The sequence below is a fragment of the Simochromis diagramma genome, unplaced genomic scaffold, assembly GCF_900408965.1.
Source record: "Simochromis diagramma unplaced genomic scaffold, fSimDia1.1 OVJJ01000089.1, whole genome shotgun sequence".
Classification (NCBI taxonomy): Eukaryota; Metazoa; Chordata; class Actinopteri; order Cichliformes; family Cichlidae; genus Simochromis; species Simochromis diagramma.
Window position 1 is genome coordinate 5,228 of NW_024387232.1, and position 25,830 is coordinate 31,057.

Here is a 25,830-nt window from a genome sequence, read left to right on the forward strand (position 1 = left end):
CCTCCTCCATTCAGAGATGGTTTTTCCCTTTTCACATAAATGGCCTCCTTGACTCCGCCCTCAAACCAGCGTTCACATATCCTCAGGACCTTCTTGATGTGAAGTTCTTCTGCTTCGCTGGCTGCTGTGTCTGTGGGGATGGTGTTTTGTAGCGTCCTGATGACGCCCAGTTTGTGCCCCAGTGGATGATGAGAGTCAAACCTTAAATACTGATCTGTATGCATAAACAGATTGAACCTTTAAGACCAGTTGTCTGTACAATCAACTCAGTCACCTGAAACATCTCCAAGTTTCTGGCTTTGATTCTCAACCTGTTGGTAGTTCAGCTCTGAACACCAGTGAAATGTTTCTCCCACTGAAATCGCTGCATTCATATGAACAGAATCAACGTTTTGGGATTATGGAGTTGTGGACAAAGTCTCAGTTAATCAGGTAAAGTCAAACCTATAATTGGTGAAGAGTTCGTGGATGATATGCCCCTTGATCGTAAAGAAGTGGATGTTGTGTGGACTAAAGTTCAGAGTGGTGGGTCATTCATAAATATTCTGTTCCAGCTGCTGGAGGACAACATCATCACTTTTGTGAAGAACGAGCTGAAGAAGATCCAGAAGGCTCTGAATCCAAATAAGCCCCAGTGCTTGGAGTTTCAGAGGGAGGATGATGAGCAGAGGAGAAACAGCAGAGAGGCATTTGTGAAGATCACAGTGGACTTCCTGAGGAGAATGAAGCAGGAGGAGCTGGCTGACCGTCTGCAGAGCAGTAAGAGGATTTATCTAAAGATTTAAGCTGCTGGATAAATGAGACACTTGTGACACCAGTGTGTTCAGTCATTTCTCAGTGGGTCAGAAATTGTCATCAGCATTTTGTAAAATATGATTGTTAAAGTTGTATTTTTATTATTATTATTCAGAACTTCCAGCTGCTGTTTGTCATCGTAACCTTAAATCCACCCTGAAGAAGAAGTTCCAGTGTGTGTTTGAGGGCATTGCTAAAGCAGGAAACCCAACCCTCCTGAATCAGATCTACACAGAGCTCTACATCACAGAGGGAGGGACTGCAGAGGTCAATGATGAACATGAGGTCAGACAGATTGAAACAGCATCCAGGAAACCAGACAGACCAGAAACAACCATCAGACAAGAAGACATCTTTAAAGACTCACCTGGAAGAGATGAACCAATCAGAACACTGCTGACAAAGGGAGTGGCTGGCATTGGGAAAACAGTCTTAACACAGAAATACAGCCTGGACTGGACTGAAGACAAAGCCAACCAGGACATCCAGTTCATATTTCCATTCACTTTCAGAGAGCTGAATGTGCTGAAAGAGGAAAAGTTCAGCTTGGTGGGACTTGTTCATCACTTCTTTACTGAAACCAAAGAAGCAGGAATCTGCAGCTTTGAAGACTTCCAGGTTGTGTTCATCCTTGATGGTCTGGATGAGTATCGACTTCCTCTGGACTTCCACAAGACTACAATCCTAACTGACCCTAGAAAGTCCACCTCAGTGGATGTGCTGCTGATAAACCTCATCAGGGGGAAACTGCTTCCCTCTGCTCGCCTCTGGATAACAACACGACCTGCAGCAGCCAATCAGATCCCTCCTGACTGTGTTGGCATGGTGACAGAGGTCAGAGGGTTCACTGACCCACAGAAGGAGGAGTACTTCAGGAAGAGATTCAGAGATGAGGAGCAGGCCAGCAGGATCATCTCCCACATCAAGACATCACGAAGCCTCCACATCATGTGCCACATCCCAGTCTTCTGCTGGATCACTGCTACAGTTCTGGAGGATGTGCTGGAAACCAGAGAGGGAGGACAGCTGCCCAAGACCCTGACTGAGATGTACATCTACTTCCTGGTGGTTCAGGCCAAAGTGAGGACGGTCAAGTATGATGGAGGAGCTGAGACAGATCCACACTGGAGTCCAGAGAGCAGGAAGATGATGGAGTCTCTGGGAAAACTGGCTTTTGATCAGCTGCAGAAAGGAAACCTGATCTTCTATGAATCAGACTTGACAGAGTGTGGCATCGATATCAGAGCAGCCTCAGTGTACTCAGGAGTGTTCACACAGATCTTTAAAGAGGAGAGAGGACTGTACCAGGACAAGGTGTTCTGCTTCATCCATCTGAGTGTTCAGGAGTTTCTGGCTGCTCTTCATGTCCATCTGACCTTCATCAACTCTGGACTCAATCTGCTGGAACAACAAACAACCTCCAAGAAATCTAAATTATTTAACAAACTAAAACTTCAATCTCTCCACCAGAGTGCTGTGAACAAGGCCTTGCAGAGTCCAAATGGACACCTGGACTTGTTCCTCCGCTTCCTCCTGGGTCTTTCACTGCAGACCAATCAGACTCTCCTACGAGGTCTGCTGACACAGACAGGAAGTAGCTCACAGACCAATCAGGAAACAGTTCAGTACATCAAGGAGAAGCTCAGTGAGAATATGTCTGCAGAGAAAAGCATCAATCTGTTCCACTGTCTGAATGAACTGAATGATCGTTCTCTAGTTGAGGAGATCCAACAATACATAACATTAGGACTTGTCTCCGATGGCAATCTGTCTCCTGCTCAGTGGTCAGCTCTGGTCTTCATCTTACTGTCATCAGAAGATCTGGATGTGTTTGATCTACAGAAATACTCTGCTTCAGAGAAGGCTCTTCTGAGGCTGCTGCCAGTGGTCAAAGCCTCCAACAGAGCTCTGTAAGTAAATATGTGATCATTGCTTTATTTATAACATAAACAGTGTAGTGTGTGATGGACCCTTAAAAAGTTAAACATATTTATTTGAATGATCATCAGCACTAAATACAGTATATTATAGTTAATGTTTGATAGCAGCAGTAAATGTCAGAGTGTCTTAGACATATATGGACTTCAGCTTTAATCAAAGTCATATCCAGAATCATCCTGTAAGTAAAATTTATTCATACAGCAGCTTTCACAGGTGAAAAACCACAAAATGCTTTACAATAGAAACAGGCAATAAAAACACAGAAGATAAAAACATTAAACAGCAAACACCGAACATCATACAGCCTAAAACTAGTTAAAGGCCACTCTGAATACTAGAGTCTGAATAAATGAGTTAGTGGGACCAGTAACAGCCTTTGACTGGAAGATCTCAGATGTGAGAAGAGCTGTAGGATTGTAGAAAGTCAGAAATATAGACTGGGACTAAAAGTAAGGACTAAAACTTTAAATAAAGCCTAAAATGAACTGGTTACCAGTGTGAAGGGATTAAACTGGAGTAATGTCCAGCCTGTTTCATGTGCTGGTTAAAAGCCTCGCAGCATCATTCTGTACTGACTGAAGACGTTCAAAGACTGTGATGGAGCCATAGGTGATCAACTCCCTCATTCCTCCTCTGGTCTTATTGCTCAGCTGAAGAGGAGTTCACTTCTATATGTTACAATCAGCATCACCAGTACAGCTCCAAGGATTTGCAGCTGCTGGCAGATTCAGTCATGCATGCTTGATTGTTTTTCAGTCTCTCAGGTCAGATGAAGTCATATTCTTTATGAATTAGCATAAGAAGTCAATAAAAATTCTAAGCAAATCAAGATAAGCGTTTATTCTTGTTTTAATAAATATATGAGCGAGAGGGACCTTTTTAGTCTAAAGTTATAATCATCTGCCACATTTCGAATCTCTTTACTACGTGGACTTTTAAAATATTTTCTGTTCCCCCAGACTGAGTCTCTGTAACTGGTCAGAGAGTTCATTTAACTTGTCATTTGATAACAGTTTGTTATCAAATTACAGTTTTTCAAATTGTCTTTTTATTTTGTTTTTTAGGCTGAGTGTCCCTGATCTCTCAGACAGAGGCTGTGGAGCTCTGTCCTCAGCTCTCAGCTCCCAGTCTTCTACACTGAGAGAGCTGGACTTAAGTAACAACAACCTGCAGGATCCAGCAGTGAAGTTTCTTTCTGCAGGACTGAGAAGTCCACACTGCAAACTGAATACTCTGAGGTGAGATCAAGTTATGTTGTGCTTTTCATCAATTGACAGAATTAACCAATAAGAATCCACTAAATTGGGAAAAAGTCAGTTAAACTTCTGCAATAGTTTTATGATAATTTAATGAGCAGAGAGTTATTGATCAATATGTCAGCTACTTTGGTGTTGCCCGGCACATGGAGCCCAATTGGCATTTGCAATAGAATACCAGAATTGATTGACCATTGTCAGTTAACAAATGTCAGCGTCATCCATTTGTTGACTCTCAGTAAAAAAACAGGATTAATTGCTAAATCTAATAACTCTTTAGTATGTGAGTGAAGTTGGTCCCCCCACCTTCTTCAAATCCAACAAAAGTGGTATCAAACGTTTGTGCTACGTTTGTGCTGGTTTGTGCTGCAAAAATTTTCGTTTGTGCTGCTATCATTTTAAAGATATTAATAAAAATTTCTAGAGGTCATCAAAGGTCAACCAGCCCCCCCACATTAATTAAATCAAACAAAATGGGTGTCAATCAACTGTGCTACATTTGTGCTGGTTTGTGCTGCTAAAATTGTCGTTTGTGCTGCTATCATTTTAAAGATATTAATAGAAATGTCTAGAGGTCATCAAAGGTCAACCAGCCCCCCCACATTAATGGAATCAAACAAAATGGGTGTCAATCAACTGTGCTATGTTTGTGCTGGTTTGTGCTGCTAAAATTGTCGTTTGTGCTGCTTCTGTTTTAAAGATATTAATGAAAAGGTAAAGGTCAAAAGGGCAACCAGCCCCCCCACATTACCCAAATCAAACAAAATTGATGTCAAACGTTTGTGCTGGTTTGTGCTGCAAAAATTTTTGTTTGTGCCGCTATTATTTTAAAGATATTAACAAAAATTTCTAGAGGTCAACAGAGGTCAACCAGCCCCCCCATATTAATGGAATCAAACAAAATTGATGTCAAACGTTTTTGCTGGTTTGTGCTGCAAAAATGTTTGTTTGTGCTGCTAACATTTTAAAATTTTTAATAAAATAACGTCTTGATGTGTGCTTAATCATCCAGGTAAGTAAATCCCAAAAGGTTGATTCTGTTTATCTGGACATTTTCAGTTGGAGAAACGTTTCGATGTAACATCTCTCTCTCACTGTACATGTACTGTTTATAAAATTAGGGAAACATAACTTGCACAAACAAAATAATTTGCAGGACAAATGTTTGACATCAATTTTGTTCGATTTGAAGAAGGTAGGGGGGCCAATTTCACTCACATGTGTTTATAAGGTTGGGGAAACCTGTAGTCAGCTGAGACTGAAGAAGTCACTTGGATGAGTGACTGTCTTCACTTGCATCCCAGTCATAGAAGCGTTGGAGGTCGTTCATAAGAGATTACAGGATCACCCCAACCTCAGCAACAGGACCACTCTCAGCACTGATCAGTTGTGTTTGCTTTTGGAACTGTGTCTTAATTCCACCTATTTTGCATAAGGGTCTGTACAGGCAGAAACCTAGGTGTGCCATGGGTTCCCACAGGCCCCTGGTCAAAGTCACCAAACCAGTTCGTAAGCAGGTACAGGTGTGGCCAGAAGGGTCCTCAGAGGCACTGCAAGACTGCTTTTCCACCACAGGCTGCTACACACAGAAACTGTTACTGCCTACATCCCAAAATGCATCGATGATGTCACAGAGACCAGGTGTCACGGGTTGCTTAGAGGATCCACTCGCAGGACTCATGAGTAGTGTTTAAACAGAGACAGTTTATTTACAGATCTTCACCAAGTGTATGTACAGACAGTGCGGGGTTAGTGCTATACACAAGACATGAGGCGCAGGGCTCCAGGGAAAACAGGGAAATCATACACGCGCTCAATTCAACCTCTCTCTTCTGTGCTAGTGACCAGTCACTCCTTCCACACTCCACATGGGGAAACACGGGGAATCTAGGAACAAAGAAACACTCGTTAAGTCTCTGAGACGGCGGCACAGGAAACTTGAGCTAGACGTGTACTGACTAGAGCCTTCACAACAATCCAGCGTTGAACAGCTGATCTCCTCCTTCTAATATACCAGCTGGTCTGATGAGGCCCAGGTGTTCCCAATCCAGGAAGGCGTGGACCGAGGGCGTGAAGCCGCCATGAGTTCCACCCCTGCAAAACAGGGCAGAGAAGGAGAGAGGGGGAGAGAGAGGGAAAAAGAGAAGAGAAGGAGGGCTAGGAGTGGAGAGATTCTGATCAGCACCTTGCCGATCCTGCAGGTCATCACACCAGGCCTATCACTGTCCGGGCCAATCAGAAACCATGGCTCACAGGTCAGGTTTAAATGCTCCTAAGGTTGAAAAATGCAAGCCTTCAGAGCCGGGAATTAGGTGAGCCAAAGAACAGCAAGGGCAAACCTGTCACGTGGCATCAGCTATAGCAAAGCTTCAGCGACAGCAGAGATACTTGAGGCAGTGGCAAGGAATACAAACCATCACAGAATACAAGCCCACTCTGCAGACCGTGGTGACACAATCCCCAGACAGTGTGTGGAGATCCCTTTCCAAAATCAGTACCATCGTTCCCACATGCCTCAAAGCCTCCACCATCATTACTGTACCCAAGAAGTCATCTACCTCCTGCTTTAAGGACCACCGTCCTGTCAAACTCACCTCCATCATTATGAGGTGCTTTGAATGGTTATTCATGCATCAAATCAAATTATCGCTTTCGTCAAAACGCTCAAGTGATGATGGAATTTCAACTGCCCCTCACTCAGCCCTCACACATCTCAACACTAGAGACTCATATGTCAGAGTGCTGTTCATAGACTTCAGTTCAGCCTTCAGCATCATCATTCCCCAGCAACTCATTCACAAACTGGATCTGCTGGGGATCAGCACCTTGCTGTATAACTGGCTGCTAGATTTCTTGACAGGAAGACAGCAGACAGTACGGGTTGACAGCAACACCTCCAGCCCAAGAACACTGAATACGGGGGCTCCCCAAGGATGTGTGTTGAGCCCCCTTCTCTTTACTCTGCTGACCCATGACGAGATCTACTACATGGGTGAAGTTAGGAGTTAGGAGTGGTACAGCAACAACAACCTGTCCCTGAATGTGGAGAAGACCAACAGCGACTCTACTTCCTCTGCAAATTGAGAAGCACAAGTATGACTCCTGCACTGGGTTCTGCAGGAAAAAATGACAACGGGTAGTGAAAGCAGCTGCATCTGCCTCATCTGGAAGGTCCTCTCCATTACAGGTGACTCCACTCATCCCTTCAGCAGCGTCTTCAGTTTGCTGCCATCAGGAAGGATACTGAAGAGCCTCCGGGCCAGAACCCACAGACTGAGAGACAGCTTCGTCCATCGGGCTGTCAGGATGCTGACCATCTCTGAATCGAGAAGGGAGGCCCAAGGGTACATCTTTCGCCATCCTACAATGCTGTGATTGTAGCCATTCCCCACTTTCTGTGAATGGTACTCATGGCCATTAATCAGTAGGCTTTGATTAGTTGTCATTGATCAATGGTCATAAGAATTTGCATACTAACAATCATGGAACTAACCCCCCAGCACATTGTTCATTCAGTGGTGCTAGTTTCCTTCACTATGCAAATGTACTGTTTATAAGGTTGGGGAAACGTGCAGTCAGCTGAGACTGAAGAAGTCACTTGGATGAGTGACGAAACGTTTCTCCAACTGAAAATGTCCAGATGAACAGAATCAACCTTTTGGGATTTACTTACCTGGATGATTAAGCAAGACGTTGCTTAATCAAGACGTTGCTTAATCAAGACGTTATTTTATTAAAAATTTGAAAATGTTAGCAGCACAAACAAACATTTTTGCACCACAAACCAGCACAAACGTAGCACAAACGTTTGACATCAATTTTGTTTGATTTGGGTAATGTGGGGGGGCTGGTTGACCTTTTGACCTTTACCTTTTCATTAATATCTTTAAAACAGAAGCAGCACAAACGACAATTTTAGCAGCACAAACCAGCACAAACGTAGCACAGTTGATTGACACCCATTTTGTTTGATTTAATTAATGCGGGGGGGCTGGTTGACCTCTGATGACCTCTAGACATTTTTATTAATATCTTTAAAATGACAGTAGCACAAACTGAAATTTTAGCAGCACAAACCACCACAAACGTAACACAAACGTTTGATACCACTTTTGTTGGATTTGAAGAAGGTGGGGGGGCCAACTTCACTCACATCTCTTTAGTGCACCCTCATTGCAACTTAACAACAGTGTTTGTTTAATGTTTATCTGTCATTTTTCAGACTGAGTCACTGTAAGCTCTCAGAGAGAGGCTATGAAGCTCTGTCCTCAGCTCTCAGCTCCCAGTCCTCTAGTCTGAGACAGCTGGACCTGAGTAACTCTGACCTGCAGGATTCAGGAGTGAAGCTTCTGTCTGCTGGAGTGAAGAGTCCACACTGTAAAATGGAAACTGTCAGGTCAGGATTTAACATTTTCCACTGATGATCATGTTAAACCTGATTTCTATTACTGCATAAACAGTAAATTGATTTTTTTAAAAAGTCTTAATGTAAAAATTAGTGTCTGGGGTTTTTAGTGATATTTGTTCACTTTCTGTCTTTCATTTGCAATGAAATGTCCCATCTGCTCCTCTGAGTCCAAAATCTTGATTTTAGCAGTGCTTCATCCACCAAACCTTCTAGTTCGATTCCTGTATTCTGAAGGTTTTTACAGAGCTGTTTGTTCAGATATCAGAATTTGATTTTCAGAAACATTTAGTAATAAAAATATGATCAATTGATTATTTCTGACTAAAAAGATGAAATATATATTTGGTCGGATGATCTGATATCCTCGTGTTGGTGTTGTTCCCAGACCATCATGAAAATGTTGTTCCAGGTTCAACATTGCAAGTGACCAATCACATTGTTGTGACGTTATTCTTTTGCGCGCCAAGCCATTCGTGCATTTATGAAATTCCAATGTTGCAATGCTGCAATTCTACTTACTGTTTATTAAAGGGTTCATAAAAGTATGACGTCATAACATTCTGATTGGTCACTTGCAATGTTGATCCTGGAACAACATTTTCATGATGGTCTGGGAACAACACCAACACGAGGATATCAGATCAACCATATTTGGTCATAGTGATATGACTCATTGCCTCACTTAAACATAAAATGTAAACAAAAATTCAAAACAATAGATTAATACAAAACTGAATTTGACTGTTGAGCTTAAAGTGAGCTTGAATGTTATTCACTTCCTGTTTTATTTTGGTAGTTATCATCTCTGGTTTTTACCCCGACATTGTCTACATTAGTTTCAGCTGTAGAAGATTTTATTGACTGTTTGATTTGTCACTTTTTTTTAAACTATAATTGTTGACTTATAAACTATTGCTAAAATGTATTTTTATTAAAATACCAAATAATTTATTACTTTATCATCTAATTAGATTGTAATTCTGTAAATAGGGATGATAGTGTGGCCTGTGTGGGTTGTCTTCAGGTACTCTGCTTCCTCCCACAGTCCAAAAACATGCATGCAAGGTTAACTGGAGATGTGTGATTGTGAGCATAAATGTTTGTCTGTCTCTGTCCTAGCTCGGTGTTTACCTGGCTACATCACCATGGTTACTGATGCTGAACCAATAACCTGGTCTGGATCAGGTTATGTTCAGAGTTTGTGTTTAAAATCAACTGAAGTGCCTCGTTTTCACTGATTCTTTCATTTACAGAAAGCTTTAAGTGAGATATAGATTCAGTCATATGTTACTAATATTACTTTTAACCTGAGTAGCGAAAGTCCGCGGTGATCTGAAAATGATGTGCCGGGAGATGTGCCGTTCTCTGCGGCTTCAGTGACCCTCGAGCTCTCGACTAGCTATCAAGTTGGTGGGTAACAGACGTCTCCGAAAACGCCGAAGCACTTTTGCAAATATGCGATATCTTGATAAACCGAGCAGATATTTGAAGTTTACCCACCCACATTTTCACCTGAAAATATGTTAAAAGTTTATTTTATGACCCAGGAAGATTAATAACAGTAATTTTAAAACTTAGTAGCGGTCGCCATTACCGGAAACTGCTAGAAATTATATTCTTAACATCAAACATTTATATTTCTCCTCTAATTATTTTACCAGTACCAATAAAATTAACATTTAATTGGCTCTTACATCATCCGGCCCCTAATTGGTTAGGTGGGAGAACTAAACAATTACTAACTTACACATTAATCTTTAAGAGCCAACCTAATTGTAATGTCCATGAACAAACATTCTTTCTCTTCATCGCTCGGATGAAGCCTCCTCCAGAAGACACAACTTGTTAACGGGTCTTTCCAGGATGTTGCTTTTAGTTTTTACTTTCAATCTTCGGACTGTTCCACTTGAGTCTGGCAACGTCTCAACCACTCTCCCCATGAGCCAGGAGTTGCGTGGAGAAGAACTGTCCACCAGCAGCACAAGATCTCCAAACATGAAGTTTCTTCTCGGTTTCAGCCACTTGTGGCGCTCTTGTAGAAGTGGAAGATATTCACAAGTCCATCTGGTCCGAAACAAATTTGCTAGATATTGAACCTGTCTCCATCTTCTTCTGGTGTATGCATAATTTTTGTTGAAGACACCTGGAGGCATGAGAGGCTGTGACTTAAGCAGCAACAGATGGCTCGACGTTAAAGCTTCAACGTCATTTATGTCATCTGAGACGCTTGTGAGAGGTCTGCCATTAATGATGCTTTCAATCTCACACATTATCATATGAAGACAATCTTCATTTGGCACTTGTTCCTTCAAGAGAGCGCTGAGAATTCGACACACTGTTCGAATTTGTCTCTCCCAAACTGCACCTTGATGTGAAGCAGCCGGGCTGTTAAAAATCCGCTTTATACCTTTTGGTTGTAGGACTCTTTCTATTTTGTCGTTATCCAGTCTTTGAATGGCTTCCCTCAACTCCTTTTCCGCTGCCACAAAGTTTGTGCCATTATCTGACCTCATGATGGTAACTTGACCTCTTCTGCAGATGAAACGGCGAATCACATTGATACAGGAGTCTGTGTCAAGACTGTCTGCAACTTCAATATGTACAGCTCTGAGAGTGAGGCAGGTAAACATCACACCATATCTTTTGACAGTACCCCGGCCCCGCTTGACATCAAATGGGCCAAAGTAGTCGACACCAGTGTTTGTAAACGGAGGTTTGTCTGGTAGAAGATGGTCTTCAGGTAAGTCTGCCATCTTCTGCTCACCAACCCTTCCAGAAATCCTACGGCAAGTTTGATATTTGTTGATTATCTTTCTAATTGCCGAATTGGCTTGAGGAATCCAATATCTGCATCGCAATTGCGCCAGCACATAATTGCAACCGCAGTGACCAGTTCGTTGATGGATGTCTCTCAAAATGATTTCAGAAATTTTGCTGTGTTTAGAAAGAATTGGTGGTTGTTTAGTATTTTATGGCAAGCCTGATTTATTGAGTCTGCCGCCAACTCTCAGCATCCCATCTCGAAGAACTGGGTCTCATTTGAACAGCTGGCTGCTATAACTAAGCTGTCCTCCCTTCTGTAGGATTTTCATCTCCTCTCCATGATGTTGTTTCTGGCTGAAACGAACAATTACTGATTCGGCAGCCTCAACATCCTCCAAAGCAAGCGCTTTCTTTCCCATTGCAGATTTAAATGTCCTCATGTGCACTTGCAACTTTAACTTTTGCTTTTCAGGATCATTTTCATTTTTCTGGACTATTCTTGAGTACTGTTTTCTTTCTTAGCTTCATTATCCAGGCTACTGCTCTTTTCAGTTTATTCCAGTCTGAATAGCAGTCAATTACACGTTTCATTGGTTCCATGCCTTCCTCAACTTTCAGTATATTAACCATTGCTGAAGTCTTGACTTCTGGATCATTTTGAAGGTTTTCCTTCTTTCTCACTGGCTGTTCTGGCCATTCGTTTTCGTCTAGAAGATAGTTCGGCCCGTGAATCCATGAACCTCCTTCCAACAGATCTTTTGCCTTTAAGCCTCTGCTTGCTTGATCTGCAGGATTTTCTGCCCATGTCACATACTTCCATTGCGATGGCTTGGTTACTTCTCGAATCAGTGAAACTCTATTTGCTATCAATGTATCTAAGCACAGTTGTGCTGTCTGTCCAGAAGACTGATTGTTGCAGAGGAACTTGAAGTTCTTGTCGCAGTTATCTGTCCATCCTCTCTGAAATCACTGCTGCAGTCAGCTCAAGCCTAGGAATTGTGACTTGCTTGAGCGGAGAAACTCTTGATTTCCCAATGAGAAAGGCACAATGTCTCTTGCCTTGTCTATTTTCCATCAACAGGTAAGAGACAGTTCCATATGCGTAATCTGAAGCATCGGAAAAATGGTGCAACTGCGCAACAACAGTGCATCCGAAACCTATAGGCTTTAGGCATCTACTCACATGTAAGTTGGAGAGGAGTACGTCTTCTTTCCATTTTTTCCAAATTTTGCATGCTTTTCATTGATCTCCTTGTCCCAACCTTGCTGCTCTTTACAGAGATCTTTCAACAAAAGTTTTGCAGGCAAGATGACTGGTGCTAGAAAGCCAAGAGGGTCATAAATTGAATTAATGACTCACAAAATGCCTCTTCTGGTCATTGGCTTGTCTTGCAACCTTATAGTTTAAGTGAAGGTATCTGTTTCTGTGTTCCACTGTACACCTAGAGTTCTCTCAACTGGCAAAGTGTCATGCCTAAGATCCAGATCTTTCACCTTGTTGGCTCTGTGTTCTTCAGGAATTGACATCAACACTTTTCTACTGTTACTTGTCCATTTTGTTAATGTAAACCCTCCACTGGTACACAGAGCATGAAGATCACTGACTAATTTCACTGCAGCCTCTTCTGTAGCTACACTTTTCAGACAGTCATCTACGTAGAAGTTACACAGGACTGTCTGAACAGCTTCTGGAGATGCTTCTTCCTTGTAATCTTCTGCCGTTCTTCTTAGCGCATATGAGGCGACACTTGGTGAGGAAGTAGCTCCAAAGAGGTGCACCATCATCCTACCGTATTTTCACGACCATAAGGCGCACTGTGCTAAAAGGCGCAGTCTCAGTTATGTGTGCCCTTACTGTATTTAACACACACATAAGGCGCACTGGACCATAGGGCGCATACAAGTACCGTATGCGTATTTAAAAATAAAGCGGGAGCAAACCTGAATTCGGTACCTTACTCACATTTCTATTGCCGGTAATCGTCATCATCAACAACACACAAGCATACAAGTGTGCGTATTTAAAAATAAAGCAGGGGCAAAACAAAGTTTGGTACTCACATTTTTATCATCAATCAAACCCATCGAAGTCCTCATCCTCTGTGTCTGAATTGAACAGCTGCGCTAAATCTCCATCAAACATGCCAGGTTCACTGTCTTCACCGTCAGAGTCACTTTCCGTGCCGTGCGGCTCCTCGGAAACGATGCCGGCTTTTGCGAAAGCTCGAACAACAGTGCCAGCAGACATGTTAGCCCAAGCATCTACAATCCATTGGCAAATTGTGGCGTAACTCGCCCGGCGCTGCCTTCCACTCTTAGTGAAACTGTGGTCTCCACCGGTCATCCATCGCTCCCAGGCCGCTCGCAGCCTTACTTTGAACGGGCGGTTCACACCGATGTCCAGCGGTTGGAGTTCCTTTGTCAGGCCTCCCGGAATGACAGCAAGCTCACAGTTCATTTGCTTCACAAGTTTTTTCACATCGGCTGTGAGATGGGCACGCATAGAGTCACAGATCAACAGCGATGGTGATGCGTGGAAAAAACCACCTGGTCTCCTTACATACACCTCCCTCAGCCACTCTTTCATCATTTCCTCATCCATCCAGCCCTTTTCATTTGCCTTAATGATGATTTCTGCTGGAAACTTCTCTTTAGGCAAAGTCTTTCGCTTAAAAATCACCATAGGCGGCAGTTTCTGTCCATTAGCATGGCAGCCAAGCACAACAGTAAAGAAGACTTTTCATACCCCGTTGTGCGTATTGCTACCGTGCTGGTCCCCTTCTTCTCCACAGTGTGACTCACTGGGATGTCAAAAGTGAGCGGGACCTCGTCCATGTTTGTGATGTGGCTGGGCTGGATGTTTTTGTCGCCGATGTGTTTGCTGCAGTAGGAGCGGAAGATGGCCAGCTTTTCCTTATAATCCGCTGGAAGTTGCTGCGCTACCGTAGTCCTGGTCCGGATGGAAAAATGGCACCGTTTCATAAAACGAAAGCACCAAGACGGACCTCCTTGGAAATGTTCAATGTTCATCTCTTCAGCTAGTGAAACTGCTTTTAGCCGAATGGTGACCGTCGAAACGCTTCTCCCGCTCGCTCTTTGCTCGATGATCCACCGCTCGAGTCTTTCCTCCAACTCGAGCCACCTCGCCTTATGTCCGCGGAAACTCAGCTGCGTTTTCTTGACCTGCCGGAGCTTGTTTTCCAGCTTCCTCCATTTGCGAACCATCGATTCGTTAATCTTAAATTCTCTCGCCGCTGCTCGATTTCCATGTTCCTCCGCGTAGCTGATGGCCTTCAGTTTAAACTGTGCTTCGTAAGCGTGTCTCTTTGCCATTTTCAGGGTTGTTAAAACAACGATGTCCTGCATAATGCACATACCTGTTCTTTTATACAGGTATGTGCGATTGTCCCGGTATATACGATCAACGCCCACACTTCACCCTTTAACGTTCTCATGGTGTTCTCTACTACGTCCTCCTTACAACACATAGGGCGCACCGCGCTATAGGGCGCGCCGCACTTTTTGAAGAAAATCTAAGACTTTTAAGTGCGCCTTATGGTCGTGAAAATACGGTATATTCCTTCATGGGCTCATCCAGCTTGCCATCTGGCCACCAGAGAAAACGAAGAAGATCCGCATCCCTTTCTGGTACATTGACTTGGTAAAACACTGATTCAATGTCTGCCATCAGCGCTACTGGCTCTTCACGGAATCTTAAAAGAACACCCACCAGTGTGTTAGTCAGATCCGGTCCCTGCAGTAACTCCTTGTTTAGAGACATATCCTGGTATGAAGCCGTACAGTCGAACACAACTCGCAACTTTCTCTTCTTCGGGTGATACACCCTGTGGTGTGGTATATAGAACACTCTGTTGTCGTCATGGCTTAACTGGTGGTCTGGCACTGGAACTGCATAGCCCTTGGTGATGATGTTTTCCATGAAGCGCTTATAATCTTCAAAAAACTGAGGATTTTTCTTAAACTTCCTGAACAAACATGCTATCCGCTGCTCCGCAACACAATGGTTGTTTGGCATTTGAAGATTCTCATTCTTAAGTGGCAATCCAATGTTATAGTGTCCATTTTCGAAGGTCGTTGTCTTTTCTACTGCTCGTAGAAACTGTTTTTCTTCTTGTGACATTTCCTCTTTGTCGTCATAATTACGTTCTGAAAAGTCGATGTTATACTGTTGGACCAGTAGCTTCTCAACTTCCACTAAGGAGATTCGGCTTACTGAGAAATGTGGTTCTTTGTTTTCTGAGTCATTTAGTTCTTTTCTTATGGGTCCATTCGCAACCCAACCAATGGTGGTCTTCACTGCATAAGGACCTCCATTTTGTCCATTAATGACACGCCATGGCTCCATTGCTTTAGCACAGTTGGCTCCTATAAGCAGGTCTACATTAGCCTCTATCTCTGGTAGCCTCACTTCATGTAGATAAGGCCACTTCTGGATGTATGACTGCTTGGGTATGTTTCCACTACTTACAGGTATACTAGTGTGAGTGAATACCTTGGGTAAGTCAACGAACTTGGAATCTTCCAACCCACACACTTCCAGGTCTGATATAACAAAACTATTCATGAGTTTCTGTTCTCCTGGTTTTTCTTGACTCATAGTACTTAGAAGTATCCGTGTAGGCTTTCCTTTAACATTCAGTTTCCTTTGTAGATCTTCTGTGCAGAATGTTGCCGTGCTTCCCGGGTCCAAAAAGGCATATGTCTCTATATATTTATCACTCATTTTAGATTTGATCTTGACTGGTACTATAGAGAGCACACACTCCTCTTCTCCGGCCCCTGTAAGCCCACAAGTCTCTTGACTGACAGGAACTTGAGCACAAGGTGCCTCATTACCATCAGTAACATCCTTCCTTTCCGTTTCCACAGAACTTTCTTTTTTCCCCATGTGCAGAATGTCTGGGTGCTTTAGTGAACACTCTTTACATTCCATTCTGCGCTTGCAGAACTTGCTGAGATGCCCATAAACCAAACATCCAAAACAGAGTCCCTTTGACTTCAAGAAATCCACACGTTCTTTGTGTGGTTGATTCTTAATCTTGCCACAAGAAGCAAGAGTGTGAGGCTGCTGACAATACAAACATGGCTTCTCAAAGGCACTCACTGTCTTGATTGAATTTTCGGTTTTAACATTTGTTTCTTGTAGTCTTTTGTTCTCGGCGGAAATGTTGGTGGCAAAACTGCTTCCTCGAAACTCCTTCTTTGCTGGATATTTTTCCCTTTGGTCAGTCTTTCCACTTGTCGCTGCACGGTTGTCTGGAATATTATCAAAGAGTGGATCCATTGCTATATTAGCCTGGTGGTCTATAAAGTTCACCAAATCTGCAAATCTTGCTCTTTTGCCCCTCTTTTCTTGGAGTTCAAATGCTTCTACACACCAACGTTCTCTGGTTTTGTAGGGCAGCTTGGATATCACTGTGCGTAGATTGGTTGGATTATCCATCTCTTCCAAAAATTCAACATCCTCCATGGTGTTGCGACATCCAGTCAGCTACACCATGGAGGACCTACATAAGCATTTAATGCCTTTGCATCGTCATTTTTCACTTGCGGCCATTTGAGTGCTTTCTCAATGAATGCGCTTGCAATCCTTAGCTCATCTCCATAGTGCTTATGTAGCAACCGTCTGGCCTCACGGTAACCTTTGTTAGGAGTCATGTGTACACAACTGCGAATTAGCTCCTGTGGTTCGCCAGCAGTGAACTGATCCAAAAAATACAGCTTATCAGTCTTTTGCTCTACTGCATGTTCGAAGGCTCTTATGAAGGCCTTATACTGTAGTGCATCACCTTTAAAAACAGGAATGTCCTTTGATGGCAACTGAGCCAGCTGCTGCTGTTTCACAAGTAACTCAGTGATTAAATTCTGTTTCTGCATGACTGACAATAGATCATCACTTCTGTTAACGTGAGCATTAAGCCCATGAGTGGAGACTGGATGAGACAGTTGTGGTACCTGTGAGTTTTGCACTTGTGAATTAGCGTGACTACTCACATCAGCTTGTTGTGGGAGCATTATGCCAACTCTTTCCTTTTTAATTGCTCGACCTTGCAATCTTTGTATTGACACATAACTGCTCAGACCATCTTCAGATCTTTCATATTCTTTGATCACCTTTAATTTTGCTTGACTTTCTGCTAATGCAGTCTCCAACTCTAACTCTTCTTTTTCCGCTTTGACTCTTGCTGTTTCAAGCTCAAGATGTTGCCTAATCCTGGCCAACTCCAACTCAAGTTCTTGCTTTTTCTTCAATGCTGCGGCTCGTTCCAGCAAGGCTGCGTATTCTGCCTCCTGTTTAGCACGAATGGAGGAAACTCTAGATGTTGTAGATGCTCGGCTGACCTGAGACCCACGTGAGCTATGAACTGCATCCTTTCAAATCAAATCAAATCAAATCAAATCAAATCACTTTTATTGTCACATCACATGTGCAGGCACACTGGCACAGCACATGCGAGTGAAATTCTTGTGTGCGAGCCCCACAAGCAACAGAGATGTGCAAAACACAACAACACAAACGAGCAAAATACAAGAATGAGCTGCAACCTGTGATGCGCTGTCATCTGGGTTAACAGCTTCCTCCAAGTCATCTGTAACGTGCTCCTGCTGCTCAGCTTCATTTGGAATCGTATGCTTATGATCCTCTGCTATCCATTTCTTTATTGTTTTCATAAACTCTCTTATTGATGCCATTTTGGGCTTAAACCAATTGTCCTGGTCAAATATTTTTTCTTCTTCAGACAAAACGCTCATAACCTGGTTATTGTGACTGTGAAACTCATTCAGAGCCAATGCAAAGTCACTTTCCATTCTTTCTTTCACATTTTGAAGGTTCTGAGCATCACTCATCATTATCTTTATCTCCTTTATTTTGCCTGTGATTGTTCCTAATGTTTGTCTTCTTAAGGCAATACATCTTTGTAATTTTTCTTCCAAAGCCTTCTCTGTTAACTTACATGTTCTTCCCACCTCTCTTTCATCTGCCATCTTACAAGTTGCAGGGGTTTATTGGCTCAAGTTGCATGCACTATTTGTCTTCTGCTTAGAATCTTTAATAGACATAGTGTAAACCAGCTTCATAACATGCCAAAAACTCCACATTGACTGCATCAAATCCTGTTTTACAACATGCAGTCCCACAGGCAGAGAGAGAAAAAAGAGAGCGGGGTTGACGACGGCACGCAGTTAAGTTTCACTTTTGTTTTCCACCAAACTTAACGAGCCTCCGAAAGACGTCCTTTTCCTCTTACAGCACGAAGTAATAAGAGAGTTTTTTACCTTCTTCTAAAGAATAATCCAAATAATTATCCGGTTCTGTGCCAGCATCCTTAAGCAGCGCCTTTTATCTTACATTCCGCTAGGCTGCGCCCTTCCATCCGAGCGCCGTGCAGCCGATCCCTCACATGTCGGTGAAGCGAGTTTTTTGACTTCTGTAGTGGCGGCACTCCGTCTCTATTTCACTCTTCTGTACCACCTTTAGGAGTCAGTCCGGCAACATGCATTTGAAACGTGAGCAAGTCCAGGTACTTTTCTTGCAAAAAAGATGTTTATTGAAACTTTTAATTTACATGGCAAGACTCGGTCAAAAACTGTGTTGCTTCCAGCTTATCCGACTCCCCAACTACGTAATTACAGTGTGCCGGAAGCCCAAAATACTAAAAAACGCATTAGAATGTCGCACTTCTATATTCTATACCTTTAACAAACAGTATTTTGAAATCAACTAGAATTATATTCTTAAGATCAAACATGTATATTTCTCCACTAATTATTTTACCAGTACCAATAAAATTAACCTTTAATTGGCTCTTACAGTTGGGGCTTTCTCTCTAATATTGGAGGCTGTTACCTTACACTGTTAAACAGCTTCAGATGACTGTTGTTGTCTTTTGGGAATTGTCACTTTTAAATAAAGTTACTATCACTCCGTCCAGTTAATACTTGACACCACAGTTCTTCATTCACAGATGGATTTATTCTTCCGTCACACTTCTCCTCAGAAACACCATAAAATCCACCGTCAAACTGTTATTACATAAAAGTACAGAATGAACAAACATAAATATTACAAATAAACATTTAAACCCAAGTTAACAAATACGCGATAAACAAACAGTTGACATACCTTGCTCCTGCACGTAACCGTGAGGGAATGAGTCCGCTTCAGGAACAACAACTTAACGAAAATAATTCCCAATTTCTTCTTCTTCGCAGCTTTCTTTTACTTTAAACTGCTTATTTATTCCTTCTTCTGACTTAGTTAACTTATTAACTTAGCTTCTTTGCACATGCTTTTGACTTCCCCTTTACGTTACTTAAAGGGGCCTGTGCGCAACACAGAATGAACCTTAATTCCTACCCCAAAAGGAACAACAATAAATAAAGGAAATAAACATACATGAACACAATAAATTAAACAAACTGACATAATTTACATTTATGGCAGTTAAAAGTTACATTGAATGGATGTAAATGGATAGATGTTATTGTGACAAAGAGAAAACGATTGTTGACAGATTGTTGTTTTGTGTGTCTGCAGTCTGTCAGGCTGTCTGATCACAGAGGAAGGCTGTACTTCTCTGGCCTCAGCTCTGAGCTCCAACCCCTCCCATCTGAGAGAGCTGGACCTGAGCTACAATCATCCAGGTCTCTCAGGAATGAAGCTGCTGTCAGCTGGACTGAAGGATCCAGGCTGGAGACTGGACACTCTCAGGTATGGAGAGAATGTCTGATAGAGGAGGAAGAGCTGGAAACATTTCCTGTGTCCTTCACTCACTTCCTGTTTGTTTCCTGCAGATGACACATCAACAATCACACATGCAGGAATATTTTCAGGGACAGACACACTAGTCTTTTCAATTCAATTCAATTTTATTTATATAGCGCCAAATCACAACATAAGTCGCCTCAAGGCGCTTCATAGATACAGAGAAAAACCCAACAATCATATGACCCCCTATGAGCAAGCACTTTGGCAACAGTGGGAAGGAAAAACTCCCTTTTAACAGGAAGAATCCTCCGGCAGAACCAGGCTCAGGGAGGGGCGGCCATCTGCTGCGACCGGTTGGGGTGAGAGAAGGAAGACAGGATAAAGACATGCTGTGGAAGAGAGACAGAGGTTAATAACAGATATGATTCAATGCAGAGAGGTCTCTTAATACATAGTGAGTGAGAAAGGTGACTGGAAAGGAAAAACTCAATGCATCATGGGAATCCCCCGGCAGACTATGTCTTTTGCAGCATAACTAAGGGAGGATTCAGGGTCACCTGGTCCAGCCCTAACTATATGCTTTAGCAAAAAGGAAAGTTTGAAGCCTAATCTTAAAAGTAGAGATAGTGTCTGTCTCCCGAATCCAAACTGGAAGCTGGTTCCACAGAAGAGGGGCCTGAAAGATGAAGGCTCTCCCTCCCATTCTACTTTTAAATACTCTAGGCCACAATACTCTAATAAAACTGTATTAGCATTAGCTGCTAGTCTAGCTGGATAGTACATGGATATTTATGTAGGGGGTCTCCAAGGAGTCTGTTTGCAGGAACATTGATGATAACTGATAAGTCATGTTGAGAGTTTCATTAAAAGTAGACCTACTGTTAGGTCCATAAATATTTGGACAGAGACAACATTTTGTAACTTTAGACTTTATTAGGTCACAGGTGTACCTGAGATAGTGGGCACTGTGTACCTAATAAATTGTCAGCCATGTGTATGTTTCCCATGCTGTATGTCCACAGTCTCAGTGACACTGACAGAAGGATGAAACAAGGCTGTGAATCATTTCAGTCTGTGTATGTGACAAAGAGGCAGACAGGAGCAGCTAACATTTGGAAATGGAAGCTTAAATAATGACAAACTCTACATTCACGGCTGAATTCACAATAATTTGTTCTCAAGTGCACATTTAGCAGCTAATGCTAATACTGTTTTCCCTTGCTTTCAACAACTTGAGCAGCTATTGCTAAGTAGGCCACTTTGCTCTGCTAAGGATTTGTGTGACCATGATGGAAACTCTGATAAGCTAATGCTGCTAAGCTAATGCTGTTTATGGGCCCTGTTAGAATCAATATTTCATTCTCATTCTGTTGTTTGAGAACAATATTAACGTCTCACATCATTATTACACAAGAGAAAAGGTTATTAGCGTTAGCTACTAATGCTTATTCACCTCAAATTAGCTTTAACTGCTAATGGGAGCCTACTTAGCATAAACCCTTAACATCATTATAATGCAAGGAAAAAGTGTCACTCATGGCAGCTTATTTAGCATTAACGTCACATCATTATAACACAAGAGAAAAGGGTATTAGCATTAGCTACTAGTGCTTATTCACCTCAAATTACCTTTAGCTGCTAATGGCAGCCTACTTAGCATTAACTCCTCACTAATATAATGCTAATTTACATCAAATTAGCATTAACTGCTCATATTGTTATAATGAAAGAGAAAACTGTATTAGCATTAACTGCTAATAATTATTCACCCCTAATTAGAATAAGCCGCTAAAAGCAGCCTACTTAGCATTAACTCCTCACTTCGTTGTTACCCAACGGAAAAGAGTATTAGTATTAGCTACTATAATTTTTAATAAGTAAGAGAAAACAGTGTTAGCATTATTGGATAACAAAAAGGCGACTGCTCACGGCGCCGGGCTGTTGTTACAGGAGAAAGAAGCGGAAATGACACCGTGACATATAACAAATAACATCACCTGTTTCTGATGTTAGTTGTTTTGACTGCTTTTACATTATATTGAAATATATGTAATGTTCATGTTTGCTGCAATGCAAACGGAGTGATGCAAATAAAAAACATCGAGCCACAAATTACGGTGCGACCCTATAATTAGTCCGGGTTACCGGGGACTGTTGTTGCCGATGAACAGTTGTCGCTATGTGACTGCAGACTAAATTGGGCTGCATTGAGTTCATTACTTTTCTTTTATCCGCTGCCTACGCATCACTTTGAGAGTTAATATGAGATCTCTCTCTCTGTGAAAAAATAACTTTAAATCCCACTGACGTGTGTATAAATCTATATACATATAATGTCCCGCTGGGCAGCAACTTAAAAAAACAACTTTTTTTGAAGTGTTGTGAACGCAGCGCGCTGGGGCGAATGTCAGCGTTTGCCCAATAGAAAGGAGGAAGCCAGCCAGGCACAGAAAAGAAAGAAACACTCCAGGGCAACGCTGCTGGAACTTTGACTCATTGAGAAATGTTTCCCTGCTTGCATCAAGCCCGGCTGGTGTCCCCTGAGATCCATATCCCACCCTGATTGGTGGGTTAATTCAGCTCCGCACACAACACTGTAAAGTGTCATACATTATCAAACTAACATTACATTTTCATATTAAGGTGGGGGCCAAAAACTATCGTCCTGTGGGCTGCAATTGGCCCGTGGGCCGCGAGTTTGACACCCCTGGTGTAGGAGGACACCTACTCTGTGTCTGGTTAAGTATAAGAGCCCTTTGTTAGGGGGACCGCTGGACTCTTAGCACCAGCTTTGGGGTCACAGGGTCACATCTGGAACACACACACACACACCTACACTATGCACAGACTGGTACTCTTGTCCATACCTGTGTAAGACGTCATGTGTTAATGAACTTGTGCATATTCATGTAAGCTCAATAAAGAGCAGTGTTACGAGGGAGCAGACGAGAGCGACTGAGGTCAAGTGAAGGAACGGCGCTGTCACAGTTCTCTCCCTCATCAATTGTCTGCTTCCAGCGGTGGGTCTGTGCTAGACGACCCATCACCAGCTTTTTCCAGCTTCTTCCACTGGTTACCAGTACGTGGTAGAATCCACTTCCAGATCTGGTTGTCTTTAAATCTCTGAATGGATTGGCTCCATCTTATCTCTCTTTAACAAAATAATCCAAGTGGAGCCCTCAGGTCTGCAGATAAGCAGCTTCTGACCAGAACTAGACGTAAAAACAGAGGTGAGCTTTATCGATGGCTGCAGCCAAACTCTGGAACAGTCGCCCTTCACATCAGGTCGTCACCAACACTCGACATTTTTAAAAGCCGGTTGGAAACACATTTGTACTCTGTAGCTTTCAATCCTGACCAGTCTTTATAGTCATTACTGTGTATGTTTCCTATTTTCTCTCTACTCTGTGCAGCACTTTGGCTCAACCTGTTTTTAAATGTGCTGATAAATAAATGTAGATTTCTTTGAATAAAATAGTGGAGCCGAGCTTTGAGCTCAGTGTGTAACAGTGTGTGTGTGAGAGCCATGTAATGTCCATGTGTGCATGCTGACTGTGCTGCTCTGACCCCCCTCCTCCTTTCAGGGTGGAGCCTGCTGGAGTCCGATGGTTGAGACCAGGTCTGAGGAAGTGTAAGTGTGTTTTTAATGGGATTCATGAAAACAAAGCAGCACACATTCAACCATCTTCATCATGTCAGGAGTCATCATCAAAGTGTCAATCAATGAACAGATGATGGATCAATAACTGCAGCTGGATTGTGTTTGTTCTCTCCATCAGATTCCTGTCAACTCACAATCGACACAAACACAGTGAACACAAAGCTCCAACTGTCTGACAACAACAGGAAGGTGACACGTGTGGAGGAGGTTCAGTCATATCCTGATCATCCAGACAGATTTGATTACTGGGCTCAGCTGCTGTGTAGAAATGGTCTGACTGGTCGCTGTTACTGGGAGGTCGAGTGGAGAGGAAGCGTTTATATATCAGTGAGTTACAGAAGCATCAGAAGGAAAGGAGGCGGTGATGACTGTGTGTTTGGATGGAATGATCAGTCCTGGAGTCTGAGCTTCTCTGATGATGGTCCTCTTCATGTCTGTCACAATAAGATACAAACAACCATCTCCTCCTCCTCCTCCTCCTCTGTCTCTAACAGAGCAGCAGTGTATGTCGACTGTCCTGCTGGCACTCTGTCCTTCTACAAAGTCTCCTCTGACACTCTGATCCACCTCCACACCTTCAACACCACATTCACTCAAACTCTTTATCCTGGGTTTGCAGTCGGTCCTGGTGCCTCAGTGTCCCTGTGCTGAGTGGAGTGTAAAGAGTGTCTCCTGTTACAGAAACACTCTGACTGTTGAACAGATAGTTCAGTCTGTACATGTCTGTCTCTTTCACTCACAAACACGTTTTCAGATTCATGGATTCAATTAGTTGATGTTTGAAACTCTTCTAAATGATTCCTTGTAAACTTCTTCCTCTTCAGTTACAACCAAACAGGAAGTGATGTCACATGTGTTCCTGTCCACACAGCAGAATGAGTCTATTGCTGACAGTGATGTACAAACAGAGTGAGCATTTCTGAGGCCCAAAATAAACTGAGTAGTTCACTGAATGAACAATGGACTGTGAGCTCAGTTCCTTCATCATTAGTATGGATTATATATGTATATGTATTATATTAGTATCATATATATCAGGTGCTGCTGCTTTCAGTCATTGTGCAAATGTGCTGTTTGTAAGGTTGTAAAGCTGCAGTCAGCTGAGACTGAAGAAGTCACCTGATCAGTGAGCAAACGTTTCTGAAAACGTCCAGATGAACAGAATCAACCTTTTGGGATCAGCCAGCAATGCAGCATCATTGTTGTTCAGCTTCAGAGGTTTGCAGGAATGAACTGATGACCAGAAACAGCTGCAAAGTCCAAGAAAATACCAGCTGGAGTTCAGCTGCATTTAAGAAGTCAAAGAACAGTAACGGTGTGTTCACACCGAACGCGATGGACGCGAATAGAGCGTCAGGTTTACATGTAAAGTCAATGGAAAAGTTCGATGACCCGCGATTGCGGCTCCTGCGAAAATTCGGAAGCAGATTTGCGTCGCCAAAACGCCTGAAACACGCGTCAGTCTAGCGCGTTTGGAGCGTTTGACTCGCAAAAAAAACCACATGCGTGAGTTTTTGTGTTGCATTTTGTGCATACGCGCGTTACGCGTCTACCGCTCGAGTTGGAAAAATCTGAACTCCAGCGTCCAATCGTGCCGCGACAACCAATCAGGAGCCTGGTGACGTGGCTTTGACCTATTGCCCGGAGAGCCCGTCCAGCCTTCTGCCTCGTCAGCTGGGGGGGGCCCGAGGAGCCCGTCCACCCTCCTTCCTCGTCAGCTGGGGGGCCCGATGAGCCCATCCAGCCACCAGCTGCTCCACCAGCAGCCTCATCCACGCTTGCAGCAGCAGTTTCATCCATGCCGCCGCCAGCTGCAGCCTCCGTGTCTTCATCCTCGTCAGCTGCAGCCTCCGTGTCTTCATCCACGTCAGCTGCAGCCTCCGTGTCTCCACTCACGCCGTCGCCTGGTCCAGCTTCAGCATCCTTGGCGTCGCCTGGTCCAGCTTCAGCATCCTCGGCGTCGCCTGGTCCAGCTTCAGCATCCTCGGCGTCGCCTGGTCCAGCTTGAGCATCCTCAGCAGCGTCGCCTGGTCCAGCCACTGCTTCATCCTCGTCTGGTCCAGCCTCCGTGTCTTCACCCTCGTCTGGTCCAGCCTCCGTGTCTTCACCCTCATCTGGTCCAGCCTCCGGGTCTTCACCCATGCCGTCGCCTGGTCCAGTCTTCGCCTCAGCTTCGCCTGGTCCAGCATCTGCTTCAGCTTCACCCGCTTCGCCTGGTCCGGCTTCACCTCCGCCTGGTCCAGCCTCCGCTTCAGCTTCTGCTTCGTCTGGTCCA

General features: G+C 43.3%; 1 protein-coding gene and 2 long non-coding RNA genes across 3 annotated transcripts; 2 read left to right on the plus strand and 1 right to left on the minus strand.

The window, feature by feature from the left end:
* Positions 1-24,515, plus strand: LOC120746881 (protein NLRC3-like). Its single transcript, XM_040052391.1, has 6 exons — positions 1-759; positions 911-2,705; positions 3,801-3,974; positions 8,215-8,388; positions 23,479-23,525; positions 23,674-24,515. Exons 1-6 carry the CDS (start codon positions 474-476, stop codon positions 24,204-24,206), a joined length of 3,009 nt encoding a protein of 1,002 aa, XP_039908325.1. The 5' UTR covers positions 1-473; the 3' UTR covers positions 24,207-24,515.
* Positions 21,122-21,565, minus strand: LOC120746884. Its single transcript, XR_005698960.1, has 2 exons — positions 21,454-21,565; positions 21,122-21,287 (listed from the first exon to the last, which is right to left on the minus strand). It is a non-coding gene; the product is annotated as an uncharacterized LOC120746884 (long non-coding RNA).
* On the plus strand, positions 21,232-23,113 carry LOC120746882. Its single transcript, XR_005698958.1, has 2 exons — positions 21,232-21,315; positions 21,482-23,113. It is a non-coding gene; the product is annotated as an uncharacterized LOC120746882 (long non-coding RNA).
* Positions 24,516-25,830: the final 1,315 nt, after the last annotated feature.